Here is a 21812-nt window from a genome sequence, read left to right as displayed (position 1 = left end):
CATATGATAGTTCTATTTCTAATTTTTTGAGGAAACTACTATTTTACATAGTGGCTGTATCAATTTATATTCATACCAGCAGTGCACAAGGGTTCCCTTTCCTCCACTTCCTCGCCAACACTTGTTATTTGTTGTCTTTTTGATAATAGCCATTCTGACAGGTATGAGGTGATATATCATTGTGGTTTTGATTTGCATTTCCCTGATGCTTAGTGATGTTGAGCATCTTTGCCTGTGTCTGTTGGCCATCTATATGTCTTCTTTGGAAAAATGTCTATTCAGATCCTCAGCCCATTTAATCAGGTTGGTTTTTGTTTTTGTTTTTGTTTTGATGTTTAATTGTATGAGTTCTTTGTATATTTTGGATATCATGCCCATATCAGATATGTCATTTGCAAACATCTTTCATTCCGTAGGTAGCCTTTTCATTTTGTTGATAGCTTCCTTCGCTGTGCAAAAGCTTTCTAGTTTGATGTAGTCTCATTTGGGGTTTTTTTTTCTTGGTTTTTGTTTTTTTTTTTTTTGCTTTTGTTTCTCTTGCCTGAGGAGACAGATCCAAAAAAATACTGCTAAGGCCAATATCAATGAATATACTGCCTATGGTTCTTCCTACTCTACCATCTTGACCACTCCTCCCAGCCTTTTTCTTTTAACCTTTGTTCTTTGAAACATTTCAACATATTTTATTTTAGTTTTATTCAGATAGTCTGTGGAACAACTAATGTTTCCTATAAAACAAAATATCTTTGAAACTACAATGAAGGTACAGAGCTTTTCTCATTTTCTTTTTACATTTATAATTCAAGGAAGTTTATGAAACTTGTTGTTTTAAGTATTGATATCTTATCTTCTTAATGTTGGAATATGGAATTCCCACTTTGATTTTTGTAACAACAGACCAAGCACAAAATGGGCCATTGGGATTAATCAAATCTCTACTTAAAAATGAGAGATTCTGACACTGTTATCACTGGACTTTATTGGTAGACTTAAGGTAGAAGCTTGGAAATAAAAGTCTTTCTATATTCTGTGTCATTTAGGAATTTTAAGTTTCCATGTCAGTTGTAAATTGAGTTATCTGACTTACGTCTTGTCCCTCTCATGTTTATCATTAAAATGTCTCTTACAGAAGATTATACACATGTATTTTAAAATTTTGATATTCATGTGTTTGTATTACCATTGATTAACATGAATGGGGGTTAATATCCAAAACAAAGCAGCGCAATTTAAAAATTAATTATTGGGGTCTTTTTATCCCTTCTTATCAAGACTTGAATAAATCAATGGCTAAACTTTATTGCTTCCATTAAAATCTTTAAGACTAGTCAGGAAGTGGTAGTGTTTTAATTTCTACTGTTTTCATAAAATGTAAACATACTTTTTTCAATGCTGTTAATTATGGAAAATTTCAAAACTCATACAGAGGTAGACTAGCCTAATGTACCTCCATATACCCATAACCTGATTTCAACCATTGTCTACCCATGACCAACTTTGTTTTACCCATTTCTCCCACCCCTTGTTACTTTGAAGCAAATCTCAGCTATTGTTTCATCCATACTTTAGTAAATATTTGTCTTGTGCCTACTGTTTAGAAGGTAGACAGTATACCATAGTGATTATTAAAGTGGGAAAGAAATAGGCACTCTCCTAAACAAACTTACAGTATAATGGGAATGGGGAAGACAAGCAAGTATTCATTAGTTTGGTCTTCCTTGATGATAACAGGTGTTGTTAAAGAATTTAAAAAGTCACTTTTTTAAATATCTCATACAGTGGGTATTTTATGTTTCTAACAGTGTTAGCTGATATGAATTATAAAGAAAGTTTTTCATCCTTTAATGCCACCTTGGTGACAAACAAGAGATTGAGAAAAGGTGTTAAATATAAATTTTTAACTTAAATAATTTCTTGATAACACTTTTTTCTGGTACATACAGTGATTCAGAGAATGATTTTATGTGACATAAATAGGTGTTCAATAACTGCCGGATATTTTTTCTTAGCTGCTGTTACTACTACTGAAGAGATTGAAAGTCTCCAAGGCAATTTCTACACTGAAGCTGATTTTACACAAAAGAGCTTTGCTCTGAAAGCATTTCCTTTTGAGTTATCTCTGAATTCAAAATTATTATCAATGGAACCATAGAACAGATAGTGCATACAGTAGGCTCTTGGGTCCATGTCAACTGGCTGCTTGAGAACAGGCTGCCTAGACAGCTTGGGAGGCCCATGGCAATGAGTGGGTTCAGCTGGAAAGGGCATGTTTCCACCCTGGAACCTGCTCAGGTTGCCCTCTTCTCATCATTACATATTTAGTGACTCCTGTGAAATGTTAAAAGTGTTGTTTCTTTGTTTTAAAAAAATGTTTTCAGTGTATGGAAGAAAAAAGCTGTATGTTCTTTATTTCACCAGTAATGGTAAAAAATTTTTTTTAGTTTATGTATTGCCACAGTGACCTCCTGTGGTGAAAATACTTATTTCATACATTTTTATTAACTCATATAATCATTGTACAAATAGGTTTCAAACTGAAATTCAGACGGTGAATAAACAATTCCCATGTGAGCCCTTCAAATTTTTGGAGCCAACTCTAAGACTAGAGTATTGTGAAGCATTGGCTATGCTTAGGGAAGCTGGAATCGAAATGGGAGATGAAGAAGATCTAAGGTTTGTTTGTCTTTGTGATTTTTAAAACTTTAGTAATTAGGTTTAAAATATGAAAGAATAAATATTTATTAATGAATAATTCTTTTAACCCTGTTGATAAACTTCAGTTTTATTAACGTTGTTATATAGTGTTATGTTTTGTTCAATGTGTGATCTGAAATAAAATGTTATATTTAATGTGGTTTACTTAAGCTTCAGTATTTTTGTTTATGAACATTATTTTTGTCCATAGGTACCCCCCCATTTGTCATGCTTTAAAGAATATAGGGCCTTTTGCCTGTGATTTTTATCATCTAATATGTTATCTTTCTTTCTAAATCAGTTGTGTTAGAAAAGATAGACAGCAGTTTAAATCTGCCCCCATAAAGGATTAGGATGTAAGACATTGAAGATCTCTGAAAGTTATAAAAGTTACTATTCTTTATTTGATATACTGTATTATATTATCTCAATTCAGATCAAACAACTTTCAATTTTAAAACAAATGATATGGTTTAACAAAGGTTATAAATTACTGTCTACTTATATTTTATTCAAGGATTCTTAAGTTAAAATAAATAAGCCAACACTACAGTTCATATCAGTGTAGGAAGGAAGGGATGGATGATTATTGTTATTTTTTAGGATTTTTTTTAAAACATTTCACTCAAAAGTCTTCATTTATTTTTATTTATTTAACAAATATGTACATATATGTGTATGTATATATGTATATGTTTTAAGCATCCTGTACATTGCTAAATATTTTCAGGAAAACCATAAATTCTATAATGACTTTTAAGTTAGGCAATATTTTCTTAAGATTTTGAAATTTTTTCTTAAACAGTATAGAAGTTAAAGTAGCAACCTCCTGGCCATAGAAATATAATTGGTCTACATAAACAGTTACGTTTTACTTGGAAATACTGATTTTTGTTTTATAACCTGTGATAAAGACTAACAAAAAGGAGAGACCATTTTGAAGTAGAACCATTTACTGACAAGTATAGTCTGTGTTGGTGTAGTGAACTTCTATTATATCTAATTATAGGAAACTACTTCATGTTATTTCTGAATCAATGAATTGCAAAATTCTGTTTATGCTTTTATTTAAATATCATCGAGCAGCACCTACTAACTGTCCCAGGTGCATCCTTAAGTAGTTTTAGTGGTACTTGGTTTTTTAAAAAGGAACAGAATAGAAACTGTATATTTTGGCTACATTTTTCATCCTTTGAGAACTTCAAATAGAAGAGGTGCCTTATTAACTTAAAACTCTCGTAAGTTGCCATTCGATCTTCAAACACCTGATTTCCTATTTCTTTTTCAGTACACCAAATGAAAAACTGTTGGGTCGTTTGGTAAAGGAAAAGGTAGGACTCTTGTACATGCTGAATTTCTTTTTCTAAATCTGAAACATATCCTGGTACTAAAGAACAGCTGGAAGAAGCTAATCTCCCTAGAATGGTAATATTCCAGAATAACCAGGGGGGTCAGTACTTTTTAAAAATCCTTAGAAAAATAAAAACTGTTCAGACTTTGTCCAGATGGTATAATTAGCTCAGTATTTGATTTTTGTATTAAGTTGTACTGAGGTATCTCTAAAAGTAGTATCTAGGTCTAACTGTCAGATTAGTTAGAAGGGGACCTCAAGATGATTTGAAATTATTTAGAAATAGTCTTCCCTGAGTACCCTTGCTGACTGATGGGACTAGAGGGTGAATGAATTTCCTCTGTGCCTCTTACGGGAAAGATACTTTCCTGTCTTGTTTTCTAAAACTCCAAAGAGGAGGAAAGCTAAACTTGATGTGGTCTTTAAGGAAATTAAGAGAATTGTGTAATTGAATGAAAATAGTCCTTGAGCTCCTCCTGCTGGTTGCACTTGAAACTGTTCAACTGACTGGAGAACTAACATGTTTGTGAAACTACACATTAGTGAGTTTATACCTTTAAAATGCTGTTTCAGTGGGGCTAATTCCAATTTGTCACCTTTGTTGACATTCCGTCTACACTCAGTTTTAGGGAAAATGTTTGACACCGAAACAGTTCAAATGTGAATGGTTTCTTTTTAATTAAACATAGGTTAGATAGTAAATATTCTTTCTAACAAAAGTGTCATAATTTCATGTATATGTTATTTACTTCAATTGTAGTTTTCATTTGAAGGAAACTATCAAATCTATTTTAGATATCTAAATGAAAATTTTAATTGTTGGGGAAATAATCAAGGTTTTTTGAAAATGAATAGAGTAAAAGATGTCCGTTTCTCCCAAAATAATTTATAGAGTTAACGTAGTTTTTGTAAAACCCAAAGAGATTGGGATGATTTAACAAAAACAGTTATAAAATGCATCCGAAAAACTAAGTGGACTAGAATTGCAATGGGAAAAATGAAAATCAAAGAAGTTTATCACAGCATAATTTCTGATGGGAAAGAAATTGGAAAGAGATGACATGTCCAAAAAAAGAAAAAGAAAAATGCATATTTGAACTATGATTGACTAGTCAATAGCTCCTAAAAATTAAGTATATTAGAAGAATTTATAACATCGTGGCAAAATACTGTAGGATACAGATGTTACTTGAAAGAAGCAGAATAGTTACTATACACAGAGCTTAATTACAGTAATTTCAAAGGACAAAACTTATATATAAAAAGACAGTTAATTACCAAAATGTTAGACTTCTTTTTACTCTCAGTAAACTTTTAAAAAATTTATTTTAATCATATTTATTCTTTTTACAGTATGATACAGATTTTTATATTCTTGATAAATATCCATTGGCTGTAAGACCTTTCTATACCATGCCTGACCCAAGAAATCCTGTAAGTAATTTGATATTAAATACCTATTTTGGGGAAGATGGAAAACTTTATTTTCACTGTGTCAAATTGTACAATGGGAGTAAGGGTTTTCAGTAGTAACTTGCAGTTTTGATAGACATATTGTTAGAGGGGAAGGTATAGCTCAAGTGGTAGAGTGCATGCTTAGCATGCACAAGGTCCTGGGTTCAATTTCTAGTACTTCCTCCAAAAATAAACAAACCTAACTACTGCCCCCCTGCTGCCAAAATAAAATAATACAATGATAGACATATTGTTATTTATCACTACTAGTTTCTGTCAATTCAGATCGAAATAATATTGTGGAATTTGAATATTCTAGCAAATTAGTCCCCAAAACCTATATTAAAAATTATTTTCATGTGTCATTTTTAAAGATAAATGAGGAAGAAACACCATATAAATAATAAATGTTACTAAAAGGTTTGAAGACTTTACCAAATCATTTTATCATTGACCTTGAACTAAGAATTCACATTCTGTCTTGGTAGTTAATCTAAATAATGTCTTGTGGGCTTTTGCTGTTTTTCCTTTGCACTGGTTCCCAAACTTCAGTGGGCACCAGAATCACTTGGAGGGCTTTTAAAACACAGATTTTTGGGGCCCATCACCAGACTTTTTGATTAGTTGTTCTGGGGTGGGGCTTAATCATTGGTATTTCTAACAACATAATACTGAGGCTACCAATCCAGGAATCACACTTTGAGAACCACTTGTTTAGTGAAAGACAAGGAAAGTAAGTTAAAACCTGATAAGGAATAGGTTATAAACTGTGGTAAATTAATGTCCAGTTTACTTCCCTTAAAATAAAGACGTTTTAAAAATTAAAAAGACTTAACACTTCTTGATAATATGAAGTTCCAAAAGTGACCCCAAAGTCACTTAAAAACATTTCAGATGATTCAGTGAAATAAGAACCTTCTTAAAAGAAGATACAGTGTTCTGATTTATTATTGGAAGGTGTGGGAGAAGGGGAGCATAAAATCTGGTAGAGGCAAGGAAGAAGTTGATTTAACACTCACTAGTTTACTCCTGTTTTAGAGAAACAAATCATGTTCATTGGAGTGGGTTGCATCATTAATTGTAGGAAAAATGGATTTACTCTTCATGCAACAGAGTGTGTTTTTCCACATATGGGTGATGGAAATAAGATGATAGCCACTTGAGTGGTATTTTTTTATTTGTTTTTCCTGCAGAAACAGTCCAACTCTTATGATATGTTCATGAGAGGAGAAGAAATACTGTCAGGAGCTCAAAGAATACATGATCCTCAGCTGCTGACAGAGAGGGCCTTACATCATGGAATTGGTAAACAACTTAAATATGTTTAGGAGGGTCATGTATATTCTGAAAATACATTTTAAATAAAGACTTTTCAGAAACACATTCATTTGTTTTAATCTTTGTTGTACAGTAATTGCTTTTGTAATTTTTTTAAGCTAAATAAGATGATAAATTTTGTTTTCTGTTTGTTTGTTTTATATTCGTTTGTTTTGTAGATTTGGAGAAAATTAAGGCATACATTGATTCCTTCCGCTTTGGAGCCCCTCCTCATGCTGGTGGAGGCATTGGTAATATTCCTTTAATATTACGACTAATATTTCCAACCCAGATTTCACTTGGCAAAGTGTTCTTTCAGTTCTGACTTAATTTCTTCAGTATTAGACTCCAAAAAGTAAATTTTATATATTGTTATTGCTTACAAATAAGTCCGTAAGTGCTGAGTGTAATACAAATTTGAATTGTAAGAACTTTTTTTGAATTGTAAGCATTTTTTAAAGTGAGTTATGACTAAATGAAAATTTGACTTTGAATATTCTGTTTTCTCTCTGTATTCATGAGTTCATTCAGATTAGCCCAAATTAAAGCTCTCCCTCGAGTAAGTTCAGATTGCTGCTAATTGTTTTTGTTGAAATAGAACATTTATTGATTTTTAGGACCACTTCTAGAGTATATGTAAGATACTACTCTGTGATTTAAAATGAGTAAATATTTAACTGAGCTCTTGGATGTCCATATCAAAAACTCTTGAAAAGAATTCTGAATTTATAGTTTTGTCGAAGTCTTTGTTTATTTTTTGCTTTCAGTTTTTTGGTGAACAGGTAATAGAAATTTTTCAAATTCAAAACATACAGAAGAGTATAGGAAACTTGTTTCTAGTTTTCTATTTACCTTTGCAAAGATAATCTTTGCATATGCAAAACTACATCCACTTTTTAACATATTTTTATACAAATTGTAGTATATAAACCACTCTGTACGTTGCATTTTTCACTTACTGTATTTTGTAACTTGTTCCTTATTATACTTAGCTTTTTTTAGACTCCATTGAAAGGAGGATGCTTGATAATCCTGTTTAACCAGCTTCCTATTGGTAGACATGTAGGCTGATACCAGCCTTTTGTTATTACAAACAATGCTACATTGAATATATACATAGTTTAAGTTTTAATGGAACTTTATGACTATTTTCTCTTAGAGTATTGAGTAATGTGCATTTTGCATGATAGTTTACAAATTTTTTTGACTAGTTGACAGTGTAAGTTTCAATCTTGCTTGTGAAGTATACTTGAATGATTATCAAAATACCGATCTATTTTTGATAATTCACATTTGGGAGAAAGATGAGATAATGGTGATTTTTTTAATTAGTATTAGATTACTATAATACAAGGTTCAAATTTACATCTGCAGATTTTTTTTGTAAGGAATAGCAATAAAAATATTAATTCTCATATTACTATTTTAGATATTAAACATATTCCTTTAAACTTGAAAGTTATAACTATATAAAAATATTCTTTGACCTTGCCTATTTTGTATGATGTATTGGTCTGCTGCAACTTCAGAGAAACAGATAAATTACACACAAAAAGTTTCACTTGCTGTGTTTCTTACATATTATTTATTCTTAATTCTTGTCAGCAATATAGTATTTAAGTCACATGTCAAACTAAGAGTCTTCTACACTCAAAACCTTCAGTACAACAATGTATTCTAAAGGAAGGGGGAGGGTGTATAGCTCAGTGGTAGAGTGTGTGCTTAGCTTGCATGAGGTCCTGGATTCAATCCCCAGTTCAATCAATCAATCAATCAATAACCTCCCCCTCCAAAAAAAAAGAAATAGTTTTTTATCCTAAAATAATGGATTTTAGAGTCTTTTATGCTAGAAATCACCATGCTACATGTATATTGAATTATTGGTACTTCCATTAATCAAATTTCTTTAAAAAGTTTATGACTCTTATCTTAACCACTGATGGTGTGGACTGCGTAATTAGAATCTGGTCTCATTTGAAAACATATATATAAATTTTTGTAGTTCATATTTCACAGAACCCATACAATTTAAAGATAGCTCATTTACTCTTTCCCACATACAACATCATCTGTATTTCTGAATCAGAACCAAAATATTCCATTTTAAACTCAAAATAATAGTCATTTTCCTTCCTAACAAGGAAGAGTATTTTGTTGATCAGTGATATTACGTTGGTAGTTTTCAATAAGTAAGACCCTAAGAGGTTTTCAGAAAATGAATTGATGATTATTTTGTTTTCCCAGGGTTGGAACGAGTGACTATGCTGTTTTTGGGACTGCACAATGTTCGTCAGACCTCAATGTTCCCCCGTGATCCCAAACGACTCACTCCTTAAAGTGAAGTGCTGCTTTTAATTCTTTCCAGTAACCTGCTATTGATCAGGCTATACCTTAGGTACTTAAAATATGCAAAAGAATAAATGTCTTATCTAAAGTGCCACAATTACTTTTGGATTAATTTAGTGTAGGTTCCTTTAAAAGAGAACATTTTTATAACTTTAAACATTCTTTAGTATGAAATGGTAGAATATTCTAATGAAAAATTCATATTGTTATGTTAAAAATTCATATTGCATTACTACAATAGTTAGCAATTTTAAACAGTTGATATTGTATAAAGTTTTTTCTATATTACAGTGGCTACAATATTAATGTCTTAAATTTTCAATATTTGATCTTATTTTTTTTAATTCTGATGTTGAGATAACAATTTTAGGGAAGTATCTGAGATTTTAATGTATGTGTAATTGGCATATCTTGGAAAATTAGGCAGAAAGTATCAATTCGTAAAAATTGTGCCCAGAAATCATGTAAAGCAGGTGAGAATACTGGTTAGAAAATATTCAATGTAATACTGTATTAAATTGTTAAATTCTAAACCTGAATTTCAATAAAATTTTGAAGCTAATTATAGTTCTGTCATGGCAGTATGATTTTATAACTGGTTCTTGGCATTTTTAATTTAGGAAAAGAAAAAATATACAACTGGTTTATGTAAATGCCTAAAAGCAAATGAAAACTTGATATACTCATAATATGTATTCATTTCAAGTTATAAGTCAGATGGGGGTAAGGATAGAGTTCTTAAAGCTAAAAGCCTGAGTTAATAGTTTATTTCACATAGATTAAGAAATATTGCAAAATTTTCTTGTTTTGTTTTAACCGGTACTGGTGTGTTCAGTGAACGTCACTAAAAGGCACTCCCATTTCCCTCTCAAAAAGAAATTTCTATGTAATGAATACAGTTACAAACACTTTTCCTGGATTATTAAATATGTTGATCCTAAAGATAATTTTATGGTGAAGCACACATAATGGTCAGGAACAAAACAATGTAACACAGATATTTTCCTATAGGAAAAGGAAAAATAATACAGAAAAGTAAGAGGCTCAGAAAGGTAGGCCATTACCCCTGGACCGTAAACATCTGCCTGTTATTTTTGAAGTTAATTTATTTTACCATCTAGATTATGATCTCTGAGAGTAGAGACTCAATTTTTTTATTTTTCTTTCATAACCTACCAGATTATCTGGTAATGTTGAATACATTTAAGCCATACCAAGAATAAAATGGACTACTGTCTGTCTTTTTCTGTGTTGCATAATCCCCAAGCCCCAAAATAGTATAATAACAATGGCCCTAGAGCTGTTCTTTTCATGTTCATAGAATAAAAGCTACTTTCAAAATAAATGGTTTATAAAGTCTTAGAATGATGTAATCTTTTTATTTATTTTTATTATAAAGTATTACAAACATGCCAACCAGATTAGAGCATGAAAAAGAGGACATCCTTGTACTTGCCGCCAAGCTTTATCAAATCTTAACATTGTAATACTTGCTTCAAATAGACAGATGTGAGGAAGGATAGCATAGTACTGAAAAGTATAGATTCTATGGCTAGGCTGCCTGGATTCAAATCCTGGTTTTGCTATTGACCAGCTCTATAACCAGCTCAGCTATATAACCCTGAGTAACTTGTGTATCTTCAACTTTCTTCATTTGCGCATATTCCTATCTCATGGGAATATTGTGGGAATTAAGTGTGAAACAAAACAGTGCCTGGCAAAACAGTAGAATAGTGTTTGGCAAATAGTTTTACCTCTTCCTGTCTTAATTCTTACGTCATATTTACTTATTGTATTAGTTAAGCCCTTCAGTAGAATGGTGAATAAAAGGAGTGATGGAGGCATGCTTTTCTTGTTTCTGATTTAATTTTTAAACACTCATAAAGTCTCAAGATTAAGTGTGATATTTTCTTTGGGTTTTTAATAGATGCCTTTTATCAGTTTAATGAATATTCCACTAAAGAGTTTCTGTTAAGAATGACCGTTGAATCTGTCAAATGCTTTTTCTGTACTTGCTGTGATTTTTTTTCTTTTAGTTTTGAATATGATAGATGACAGTAATAGAAATTCCTATATTCTTCTGGAATAAATGCTCCTTGATCATGATATATTATTTTGTGTACTACTAAATTCAACTTGCTGATATATACAACAAAATTCTTTCATCTTAAGTGTGTAGTTTGATGAATTTTGGTAATTTTATACAGTCAGGCAACCTCCACCATAATCAAACTACAGAATATTTCCATTGCCCTAGAAAGTTCCATAGTGCATCTTTGTATTTCAGTCTCCACCTTTGGCAACAAAGATCTACTTTTGTAACTATAGTGTGCCTTTTCTAGAGTTTCATACAAGTAGAACGGTCTTTTGTGTTTGACGTCTTCTTTAAGCATGATGTTTTGAGATTCTTCCATGTTGTTGCCTATATTTTTATTTCTTTTTATTGATCAGTAGTGTTCTATAGATTGGAAATGCCATAATTCACTCTTCTATTCACCAGTTGATGTACGTATAAGTAGCATCCAGTTTTTAATCTGTAGTGAATAATAGTTCTATGAACATTTGTTTGCAAGTCTTTGTGCAGACATGTTTTTATTTCTATTAGGTAGATACTTAGGAGTCAAATTTCTGGGAAATATGAGAAGTGTATATTTAACTTTATAAGATACTGCCATACAGTTATACAAATACGAAAGTAGCTGTATCATTTTGCATTTCCACCAGTATCGAATGAGCGTTTAAGCTGCTCTATATCATCACCAAGACTTAGAAATGTCAGTCTTCTTAATTTAAGCTACTCTAGTGGTTATATAGCAGTATCTTATTGTGGCTTTAATTTGCATTTCCCTAGGGATTAATGATGGTGAGCATCTTTTCATGTGTTTTTTGGCCATCTGTATATCTTCTTTGGTGAAGTGTCTTCATATTTTTCCTTGTTTCTTTTATTAGGTTGATTATCTTCTACTTGAGTTATAAGGTTCTTTATATATTCAGAATATGAGCCCTTTGATAGTTACACATTTGGCAACTACTTCCTCCCAGTCTGGCTTGCCTTTTCTTTTTTTCCTTAATTTCCTTTCAAAGAGCAGAAGTTTTAAACTTTATAGTTGTGCTTTTTGTGATCTGTTTTAAGAAATCTCTGCCTAACCCAATCTCACAAGTCTTTTTTCTTATGTTTTCTGTTATAATTTTAGTAATTTGAACTCTTGCATTTAGATCTATGATCCATTTTGAGTTAATTTTTGTCTATGGTACTTGTAAGGGTCAAGTCACTTTTTCCCCCCATGTAGGTATTTAGTTGATCCAGACCATTTGTTGAAAAGACTATCCTATCCTTGTTGAATTAACTTGGCACCTTTGTGGGAAAGAGTTAACTGTATAAATATGAGTCTATTTCTAAACTTTGTTCTGTTCCATTGATCTGTATGTCTGTTATGTAAATATTTGATAAAGCTTCATATAGTTTGAAGCTTTATTGTTAGGTGTATGCATTGTTATGAATGTTTTCTTCCCAATTTGCCCTTTTATCTAATGAAATGCCATTTTATAACCCGGGTAATGCTCTCTCTTGAGATCTGTTTTTTCTGATCTTAATATAGCCATTCCCGTCTTCCTGCAGTTATTATTTACATGGTATATCTTTTCCCATAATTTACCTTCAGCCCACCTGTGTCTATATTTAATGGGTTTCCTACAGACAGCACGTAGCTGGGTCTTGTTTATCCATTCTGACAATCTCCACATTTTAATTGGAGAGCTTATCCTGAAAGGGTTAATATAGCTATTTGTATGGTTAGATTTGTATCTACCATTTTTTGTTTCCTCCTTGACTCTTCTGTTTTTCATTCATCTGGTTCTCCTTTCCTTCCTTTTTTTTAATACAATTTAAATATGTTTTAGAATTTCATTTTAGTTTTCCTATTGGCATTTGAACTAAACTTCTTTGTATTGTTTTAGTGATTACGCTAGAGATTATAAGATACGTTCTTTTACAGTTCACTTATAATTGCTAGTTTTATATTTTAAAATTTTATATCTTGTTTATAGCAATAATTTTCTTTTTTATATTGTTCTCTTTCAGTTTGGATATTTATGGCTTATCAGCCTCTGTTTTTTGAAACAGTTTAAGACAGAGAAAATTTTATATTTAATGAGATAATATTCATAGTATTCACCTATGGTTTTAAAAATATATAACCATCTTTTTGTGCTTTTTCTAACTTTTTAAAATTATTCTTATTAGACATTTATCTATTTCTTTAAATCTTTTCAGCTTATGTCTTTAGCTTTTGATTCTATTGATCCTCTCTTTTGTTTTTTTTTTTTTCACTAATTCCCACTCTTGTATCACTTTCCTTCCTTCTGATTTCTTTAAGGTTTTTTCCCCCTAGTTTGCTAGGTTTCAGTTTTCTTTTTTATACTCAGGAGTTGATTAAATATACTGACTTACTTTCATCATGTTTTGTGCTCACCATTGTTTATTATATCTATATATTTCCTCAGGGTTTGCTTTTCTTCGTAGTAAAGTACCACCTTTAATATTTTTTTAAGTTAAGGTCTGTTGGTTGTAACATCTAAAGAGTTCTATACTCTTGTAGATAATATCTCCTCTTTCCTTGGTAGCTTCTAAGTTGCCTCTTAAATATCTTTGATATTCTACCACCCCTTATGATCTGTTCAACAGTTAATCATCTTGTTCAGTATTCAGTGTGCTGTTTGTCTAGGACCCATATCTATTTTTAATTATGGAAAATTCTCAGCAAGTCTCTCTTCAAATATTGTTTCTTTACCACTTTCTCCGGGGTGGTGGTGGTCGTTGTTGTTTTTGGTTTTTTTGAAACTCCAAGTAGATAAATTTGGGCCTCTAACTATTCTATTATATCTCATAGTTTTCATCTTTGTCTCTGTTCTGTTTTTAGATGAGTTCCTCAGTCTTGTTTTCTAATGTATTTAATTATTCTTCACATATACTTAGTCTAAAAATAACCCCATTTGTTGCATTTTTTAATTTCAGTGACTCTATTTTTTCACATCTAAAATTTCTTATTAGTTTTTATCTCATGTATGCCTATTTTTGTTCATTCTTTGGTGGCAATTATGGAGTCATTTATGTCTTTAAATAATTTATTATATTGTCCTATGAAATATTTTTGCCTCTTAATTTTGTCTGTTCTTGACATGTGTCACAGAGAAAGGGTTATCACATGTAGAGACTCATTAGACTGTCTTGAGGAAAGCATTATAATATGAAGAAAATAATACTTAAATAATGAGTAGATGCTATCTCCTGGCACAGTAGTTTTTGTAATAAGTTGTTACCAGTTGACATTTGCAGTGGCTGACAGTAGCAGGCTCCACAGGAAGTTCTGTCTTTAGCTGCTACACGGAGCACAAACAGTTCTGCTCAGAGTCAAACTTATATTGAGGCTTTTGTCTTGGACCAACTCTTGCATTGCGTAACTTCCTGCATCTCATTTTTTTTCTTTTTTCTTTAACTTAATACAGTAACAGTACTTCCTGGAATAAAACTTTGTTAACTCAAGCTGAAACATGTTTAAGACTTTAAAAAAATATTTTTCCTTTAAGTGAATGTTATATACAGTACATTACTATATAGGTGGGTCGGGTCAGATAACGTATTTTTTGTCACAGAAACTCCTAAAAGCTCTGGAAGGTTTGGGGTTTTTTGTTTGTTTTCATTTTTTCCAGCTTTATTGAGATACAATTGACATATCTGGAAGTATTTAGACCATTAAAACAGTCTTGCCCATGGGTCAGCCTGTTTTTTTTTTAATTTTTCATATCTTTTTATTTAAAAATAAAATTAAAATTTTTAATTTTTTAAATTTAATAATTAACTTACTATATTAGTTTCAGACAACATACTGACTCAATATTTTTGTACATTATAAAATGGTCACCTCTAAGATAAGTCTAGTTATGATCTGTCACCATACAAAATTATTAAAATATGATTGACTATATTCCCCATGCTGTCCAGTATATCCCCATGAATTATTCACTTTATAACAGGAAGTTTGTACCTCTTAATCTCCCTCACCTATTTCATTCATTTCCCTACCCCCTCCCCTCTGGCAACCACCAGTTTCTTTTTTGTATCTATAAGTCTGCTTCTGTTTTATTATGTTTATTCATTTGTTTTGTGTTTTAGATTCCACAGATAAGTGAATTCATATGGTGTTTGTCTTTCCCTGTTTCACTTATTTCACTTAGCATAATATATTCTACGTCCTACTATGGTGTCACAAATGGCAAGGTTTCATTCCTTTTTATGGCTGAGTAATAGTCCATTGTGTATGTACCACATCTTCTTTATCCATTCATGTGTTGATGAACACTTAGGTTGCTTCCATATCTTACTTATTGTAAATAATGCTGCAGTGAACATAGAGGTGAATATATCTCTTCAAATTGGTGATTTTTGTTTCCTTCAGGAAAATATCCAGAAGTAGAATTGCCGGATCATATGGTAGTTCTATTTTTAATCTTTTGATGAACCTCTATTCTCTTTTTCATGGTGGTTGCATAAATTTACATTCCTACCAACAATACACAAGGGTTCCCTTTCCTCCACATCCTCACCAACACTTGATATTTTTTGTCTTGTGATAATAGCCATTCTGACAGGTATGAGGTGAAATTTTATTGTGGTTTCAATTTGCATTTCCCTGATGATCAGTGATTTTGAACATCTTTTCGTGTCGGTTGACCATTTTCTGTATGTGTTCTCTGGCAAAATGTCTATTCAGATCCTCTGCCTATTTTTTTAAATTTTTTAAAATTATTTTTTGTTTATTTAAATGGAGGTACTGGGCTTTGAACCCAGGACCTCATGCATGCTAAGCATGCACTGTACCACTGAGCTATATCCTCCCCACCCTGCCCATTTTTAATTGGGTTCTTTGTTGAGTTGTATGAATTCTCTGTATATTTTGGATATCAACCCCTTATCAGATACTTGTTTGTCAGCTCTAGCTCCCAGAGAAATGTCTACATGTCTGTCTTCCCAGGGGAAAGAGGAATATCAACTCTAAAGTTCTCTCTACCCAGGGTGGGAAGGAATCCCTAGATTTCTCCCCACCCAGGGTGGAGAGGAACCTAAATACTGGGCCCCCCACCCTCCCACTCATCACCATATACACACATAATCTTTTCCTCCTCCCTGCATTATATCTCCATCCTATTTACTATCCTTTAACATTCTACATAATTTAATTATACATTTTGTTTACTGTCTGCTCCCCTCAACCAGACACAAATATTAATTGAAAGCAGTGGTTCTGTCTGTTTTATTCACTGCAGTATCCAAGAGTTTAGAGGAGTGCTGGACCATTGCTAAGTGACTATTGAATGAATGAGTCCTAATACTCCTTACCGAGAAAGTGGTAGAACTGACATCACAGCCATAGGTCCATCTTCCAAGTCAGCTGGGGTGCTGCCTGGATTAGTGTTAGGAACTTAAGTCCCCAAGTCTAACTGTCTCTTTGGGTCTCTACTTCTTTTCTATGAAGGGCTCTGTACACAAACATAATAAATCTATTGTTCCTGTTAATGTCATTTGTCAGTTTAATTTGCTGATCTCTGGTACAGAACATAAGAGGGCAGAGGAAAAGGTTTTCCTCCCCTGCACAGCATCGAGTACATGAACAGCCAACCCAACTTTGTTCTTGTTCTGCCTCAGCAGCAACAGTGACCAGTCCTCTCCCCACCTATGAGAAATACTCGACTAGCACCCCTGCCTCCATCTTCTCTTATAGCCTGTCCCCTGGCTCTCTCTCAGCTTGTGCCCTGTCCCAACTGTGTCCCTCCAGCAGTGAGACCCCAGACCACCTGGGGGGCATGTGACATTCAGGCAGCAAGTGTCCAGGTGGCTGGAACTGGACTCTGCCACACAGCACACACGAGTGATTCTATCCCAGTGCCATCCAGCTACGATGGCCCACACATCCTCCACGCAGGTTTCCAAAATGCTGGTGGATCAGGGCCAAGGCTCAGACCCTGAAACCCCACTTTAAGGATTCTAGTGTGGGATGGCTTCATGGAAGGGACCCAACATGGGAGTGTGGTCAGCCCTGGTGTAGGGACACACACCTCTGCTGTTCTTTTCAGAACAAAGGTAGGTCTGCAACACTCCCAACTGTCCACCCAATTGGGCCTTCTTCACAGCCACCTGGAGTACTGACCAGAATCCGTGCCCTCCAGAATCCTATCCCAGTTGGGCCAGGTCTCAACGATCCCAAACCAAGAGACTCAGGTGAATCCTGGGATCTCACAGGGATTCCCCATTTTGCTTTTAAGGGAAAACCACTGAGTTTCAAATGAAAGGAACCAGAACTCACCAACCCAAAATGTGCCCATTTGGCATAAGGATTATTCTCAGTGGAAGGCCACTGAGAACCAGCAGACTCAGGAAATGCTCTAAGAACAGGGCGCAAGCTTTTCTTCTGTAGAGGAAATCACATTTATAAAGGAAACACCCATTTGTAAGGACCGCTCCTCCCACACCTGGAAGAGGAGGTCTCTTAACAGCTCTCATCAATGGACAAGGCACCAACTTGAAATCAAGCATCACAAATCCTCTAAATACCCTTGTTCACCGTGCTTTCCTGACCACATTCCCATAACTTAATCCCCCTAAACCCCTTTTGTTTTTCCAGCTATGATGGAATTTAAGTCCCCAATTCTCATTGCCTCCTTGAGTAACATTTCTTTATAAAGAGCACATAACATCATTCGATTCTTTTTTTCTATTGTTAGTCTGTCTTCTCAGTTTAACTTCTGGGTTCCAGGCACTGAACCTTGAAGGGGAGAGGGCGCTGGAGCTGGCTGTCATCCGTTATGAAAGCCATATCGGAATCTTCAGGAATAGTGTGAACAGGCCATTAAACCCAGCTAACATTAACTTACAATTGAATAAACTATACTGAGAATAAAGGCAGCAAATTCTCAAAACTCAGCAGGATTACTGTAGGCCTCACTGGTTATTGCACTGCATTTACTATCCCCTCCCACCCACAGTGTGTGTAGTAGAAATGCTTTCTGGGGTTCTTCTGACTCCATGTTCAGGAACATCATGTTGGAAACATCTATGCCACAAACAGCACATGCCACAAGCCAGCCTTGGTTGATCATTTTGTTGATGCTGTAGACTTAGAAAGTGATGGGGAAAGTATGACTCGGGCAGGTGAGATGCACAAGTGTGTATCTGCGGTGCCGCACTGTAAAGACGGAGAGAAGACTTCCACATCCAAAACCCAGGATGTCATTCAGCAGAGGCTGCTGACATCACCCAGGAAGAAGTGATGTTTTGCTCACGTCGGTTTCATAGTCTTACTCCCTAATTACAAGAAAATACCAAGCAACATTCGTCATGTCAGAACTGCTCTCCTTTATCGACTAGGGGACTACAAACAGGAGCCAGGCAACATCCACAAAAGCATCCCGTGAGGCCTCGGGCTCTTAGAATTTATAGCAGAGTCCTGTCCATTAGTATTTTTTGTTAACTGTGTGCTGCACATACTGAATGTCCATTTAGCTAATAAACTCATGTGCCCATATAGGTAGCTTTTCGGGGAGCCCATGACAACAGAGGATTGTGTGTTATCTGTTATTACATGATAACAGCATATCATCATCTTTCTTATCTGTGTACTGCTGTCCTTCACATCAGCTTATACCATAAACTATGCATTCATGCTGGCTCTTCTTTCCCTGGAGAGCCGGTTCCTGACTGTTGTCCGGCATGCCCCTGCCCACCACCCCATCACCACCCACAGTGGAACTCGGACTCTGAGACGTCAGCTGGACCCCCACCCAAGACCTAGGTGTCCAAGGGTATGGATTTCCCTGACTTTCACCTCAATTCCATGATTTGCCAAACTGAATAAACGCGGCCGCTTTGCACAGTCAGATGTCAGCGAGGACAGTGGGCAGAGCTTCTACGAGACCAAGGAGGAAAACAGCGTGTCCGACCAATGAGTCCACAATTACCAAGGGGGTGAAACCAGGCACCCTCACTTGAGAACCAGACAAGGTTGCTGTTGCTCCAGGACATGTGTGTCTGTGCAACATCATAGCAGGAGGGAGGGTCACCCCAAAAGACCTCAGTCTCGCTCAGGCCCGAAGGAAGGAAGGAAGGAAGGAAGGAAGGAAGGAAGGAAGGAAGGAATGGGTGTGATCCAGCAGGGCGTCTACAGGGACCCCAGCCCTGCCCCTCCCCAGGAGAAATTCCAGAGTCGTTCCCAACCAGAAGCTCAGGACACCTGCACAGTCCCTGACCCCAAACACGAGTTTGTTGAGTGAATGAACAAACATCACCCCCAGGTACAGTCGCAAAAGTCCCTAACTTTTAAGTTCACTCCTTACCTTACAGGCACACAAACGTTTCTATCTACAGGCGCCAGTGTTCCTCCAGGAAAATCCAGCTAAAACGTGAACTCGAAAATGGAGATATCACCTCTGCCCTGTGCCTACCTCCTACCTCTCCTGGGCCCACCCTGCTCTGCATCCTTAGATGCACACACCTGGTCAATTTGCCTGTGACTAATATTAGTGGTAGCTGTTCCAGAAGTGAGGATCGCGGTGGTAGTTATTCCATTACAAGCATATTGCTTTGCAATTGTAATCCGCCACTGAGTGAAATAATTCCTGGTACTTAATCTGCATTAAGATAGAACAGAAAAAAAAAAGAAAAAAAAAACATAGATCAGAAAACATCAATCCACAGTGCAGAGGAATTTGCAAAGTGGGTTGGAGAACTCAGTTCCTATGCAGCCCAACTGGGACTCACACTGGGCAGTGTAGGAGCAAATCCATACTCAGACCTCAGGGTTTAATTTCCCCTGGAGAATAAGTAAAGACTTCCCCCTCCCTTTTTTTTAGGACATTTACTTCAGAAAATGTGGGAATTCCTTCTCTGTCTCTTAGAAGTGAGCACATCTTTTCAAAAGCATAACACATCTCTGAGTGTCCCCTCCCTCCTGTCACAAGTCAGAGTCTGGGTGTCCCTTCTCCTGTCACAGGTCAAGGTCTGAGTGTCTGTCTTCAACTCTACATGGAGTTGGTGAAGGGTTGAGGGATACAGGCTCACACGCATTCCCATCACCTTCAAATGAGGTAATACATACCTGATACACTACAGTACACAAGCAATGAGCTGTTTTGTTAAACCTTGTAACTATCTTTTGACTAGTGTATTTGTCTATACGTTCACGTGTAAAGAATTACTATAGTTTCTGTCATCTTGTTTGGCATTAAATTAAAAAAAAATTTTTTTTTAATGTGCTTGGAAACCTCAAAAATGGAATTGTCCAGGCTTCTCTTAAACTCTTGGAGGTCCAGGCCCAGGAAGGATAATTGGTTGGTGATAAACATATACAAGTCAACAGCACCCAGACATGAACTGAAACCGACGGAGTGAAGGAGGTCGCCCAAGAGAGCTCCTTTATGGGAAAGTGGAGGGGGGCCTCTAAGACCAGAACATTTATTTAAAGGACTCCCTGAAGAGGGGCCTACAAAAGAGGCTAGCCAGGAATGAGATGAGAGAAAAACCAAGTAAAAAGAGTTAGAGGAAATATTGCCAATGACGGGGAAAGGAAAATCAGGAGGACGCAAGCCCAGACTGAGTTTGAGAGAAGAATTAATCAACAGTGTCAAATATTTTGCTGATTTTCCCCGGTCAGCAACAACCAGAATAACTCTGCCAACCCCCCTCCCCACCATCCTCTCCCCCACCCCCACCCCCGTACTGTTTATATATCTCTTGCTGCTTTTACGGGGTTTTGTCTGGTGGTTTAGTTTATTGCCTCCAATCAGATGGCTCACGCAGAAGGTTTGAACTTACTCATTTCTCTCTTCCATAAGGCCTTACGCTTCCTGCTCAATTAATACCAGTGAAACGATTTGAAGAACATTTGAAAAAACAACCGAACATAGATTCTATTTTTTGCTCCACAGCCAAATTTCCCGAACACGATCCACTGCGCAGGCGCGCAGGCGCGCAGGCGCACAGGCTTTCCGGCGAACTCCCGGCTTTCTCGGGTCTTTGCATTTGGCGCGAAATCCCAGCTCTGTGGGCGGGGCTGAGGGAGAAGCAGCGTTCATTGGGCAGGTTTGGCGCGAAATCCCCGACCTCCTGTGCCACGATTGGCTCCGACCTGACGGGGAGGGAGAAGGGGCGGAGCGGAGGCGGCGCGCGCAAAGCTCCAGCGTCGGAGGAGAAGCGGCTCTTGGCGGTGGAGCGTGGCGCCGGCGGCCCCTCAGATCTAGGCAGCGATGGACCTCGCGGCAGCAGCAGAGCCGGGCGCCAGCAGCCAGCATCTGGAAGTCCGCGACGAGGTGGCCGAGAAGTGCCAAAAACTGTTCCTGGACTTCTTGGAGGAGTAAGTCGGCGGGCGCCCCTTCCTTAGCTGAACTGCCCCTGCCGCAGCTCCCAGCTTCCGGAGGCCTGGGGCGCCGCGGGGCCCGCGCGTGTGCGGGAACCGAGGGGAAGCGCGCCTGGGAGAGCGGCCCACGCCCTACGGGGGCTTAGCCGGGCTACGGAGAGAGACCTGGGCCTCTCCGGCCTTGTTCCTAGGGGTAGACTCCATATGGAGCCCTTCCTCCGACTCGCGCAGTGCCGAGCGCTTTA

The 21812-nt window shown here is 36.0% G+C and overlaps 2 protein-coding genes across 2 annotated transcripts in view; both read left to right on the top strand.

The window, feature by feature from the left end:
• Window positions 1–9725, top strand: part of DARS1 (aspartyl-tRNA synthetase 1) — a 54977-nt gene extending 45252 nt beyond the window's left edge. Inside the window, exons 11-16 of the mRNA XM_014551512.2 lie at window positions 2527–2673; window positions 3983–4025; window positions 5399–5479; window positions 6694–6805; window positions 6997–7068; window positions 9062–9725. Of these exons, the coding sequence (XP_014406998.1) occupies window positions 2527–2673; window positions 3983–4025; window positions 5399–5479; window positions 6694–6805; window positions 6997–7068; window positions 9062–9153 (547 nt within the window). The 3' untranslated portion in view covers window positions 9154–9725. The remainder of the gene's footprint in view (window positions 1–2526; window positions 2674–3982; window positions 4026–5398; window positions 5480–6693; window positions 6806–6996; window positions 7069–9061) is intronic.
• Window positions 9726–21369: 11644 nt separating this feature from the next.
• MCM6 (minichromosome maintenance complex component 6) overlaps window positions 21370–21812 on the top strand; it is a 37570-nt gene continuing 37127 nt past the window's right edge. The window contains 1 exon segment of the mRNA XM_006175715.3: window positions 21370–21564. Coding sequence (XP_006175777.2) covers window positions 21458–21564 — 107 coding nt within the window. The 5' untranslated portion in view covers window positions 21370–21457.

Source organism: Camelus ferus, chromosome 5, assembly GCF_009834535.1.
Source record: "Camelus ferus isolate YT-003-E chromosome 5, BCGSAC_Cfer_1.0, whole genome shotgun sequence".
Lineage (NCBI taxonomy): Eukaryota > Metazoa > Chordata > Mammalia > Artiodactyla > Camelidae > Camelus > Camelus ferus.
Note: the sequence above shows the minus strand (reverse complement) of the source record. Positions and strands in the feature narration are given on the sequence as shown.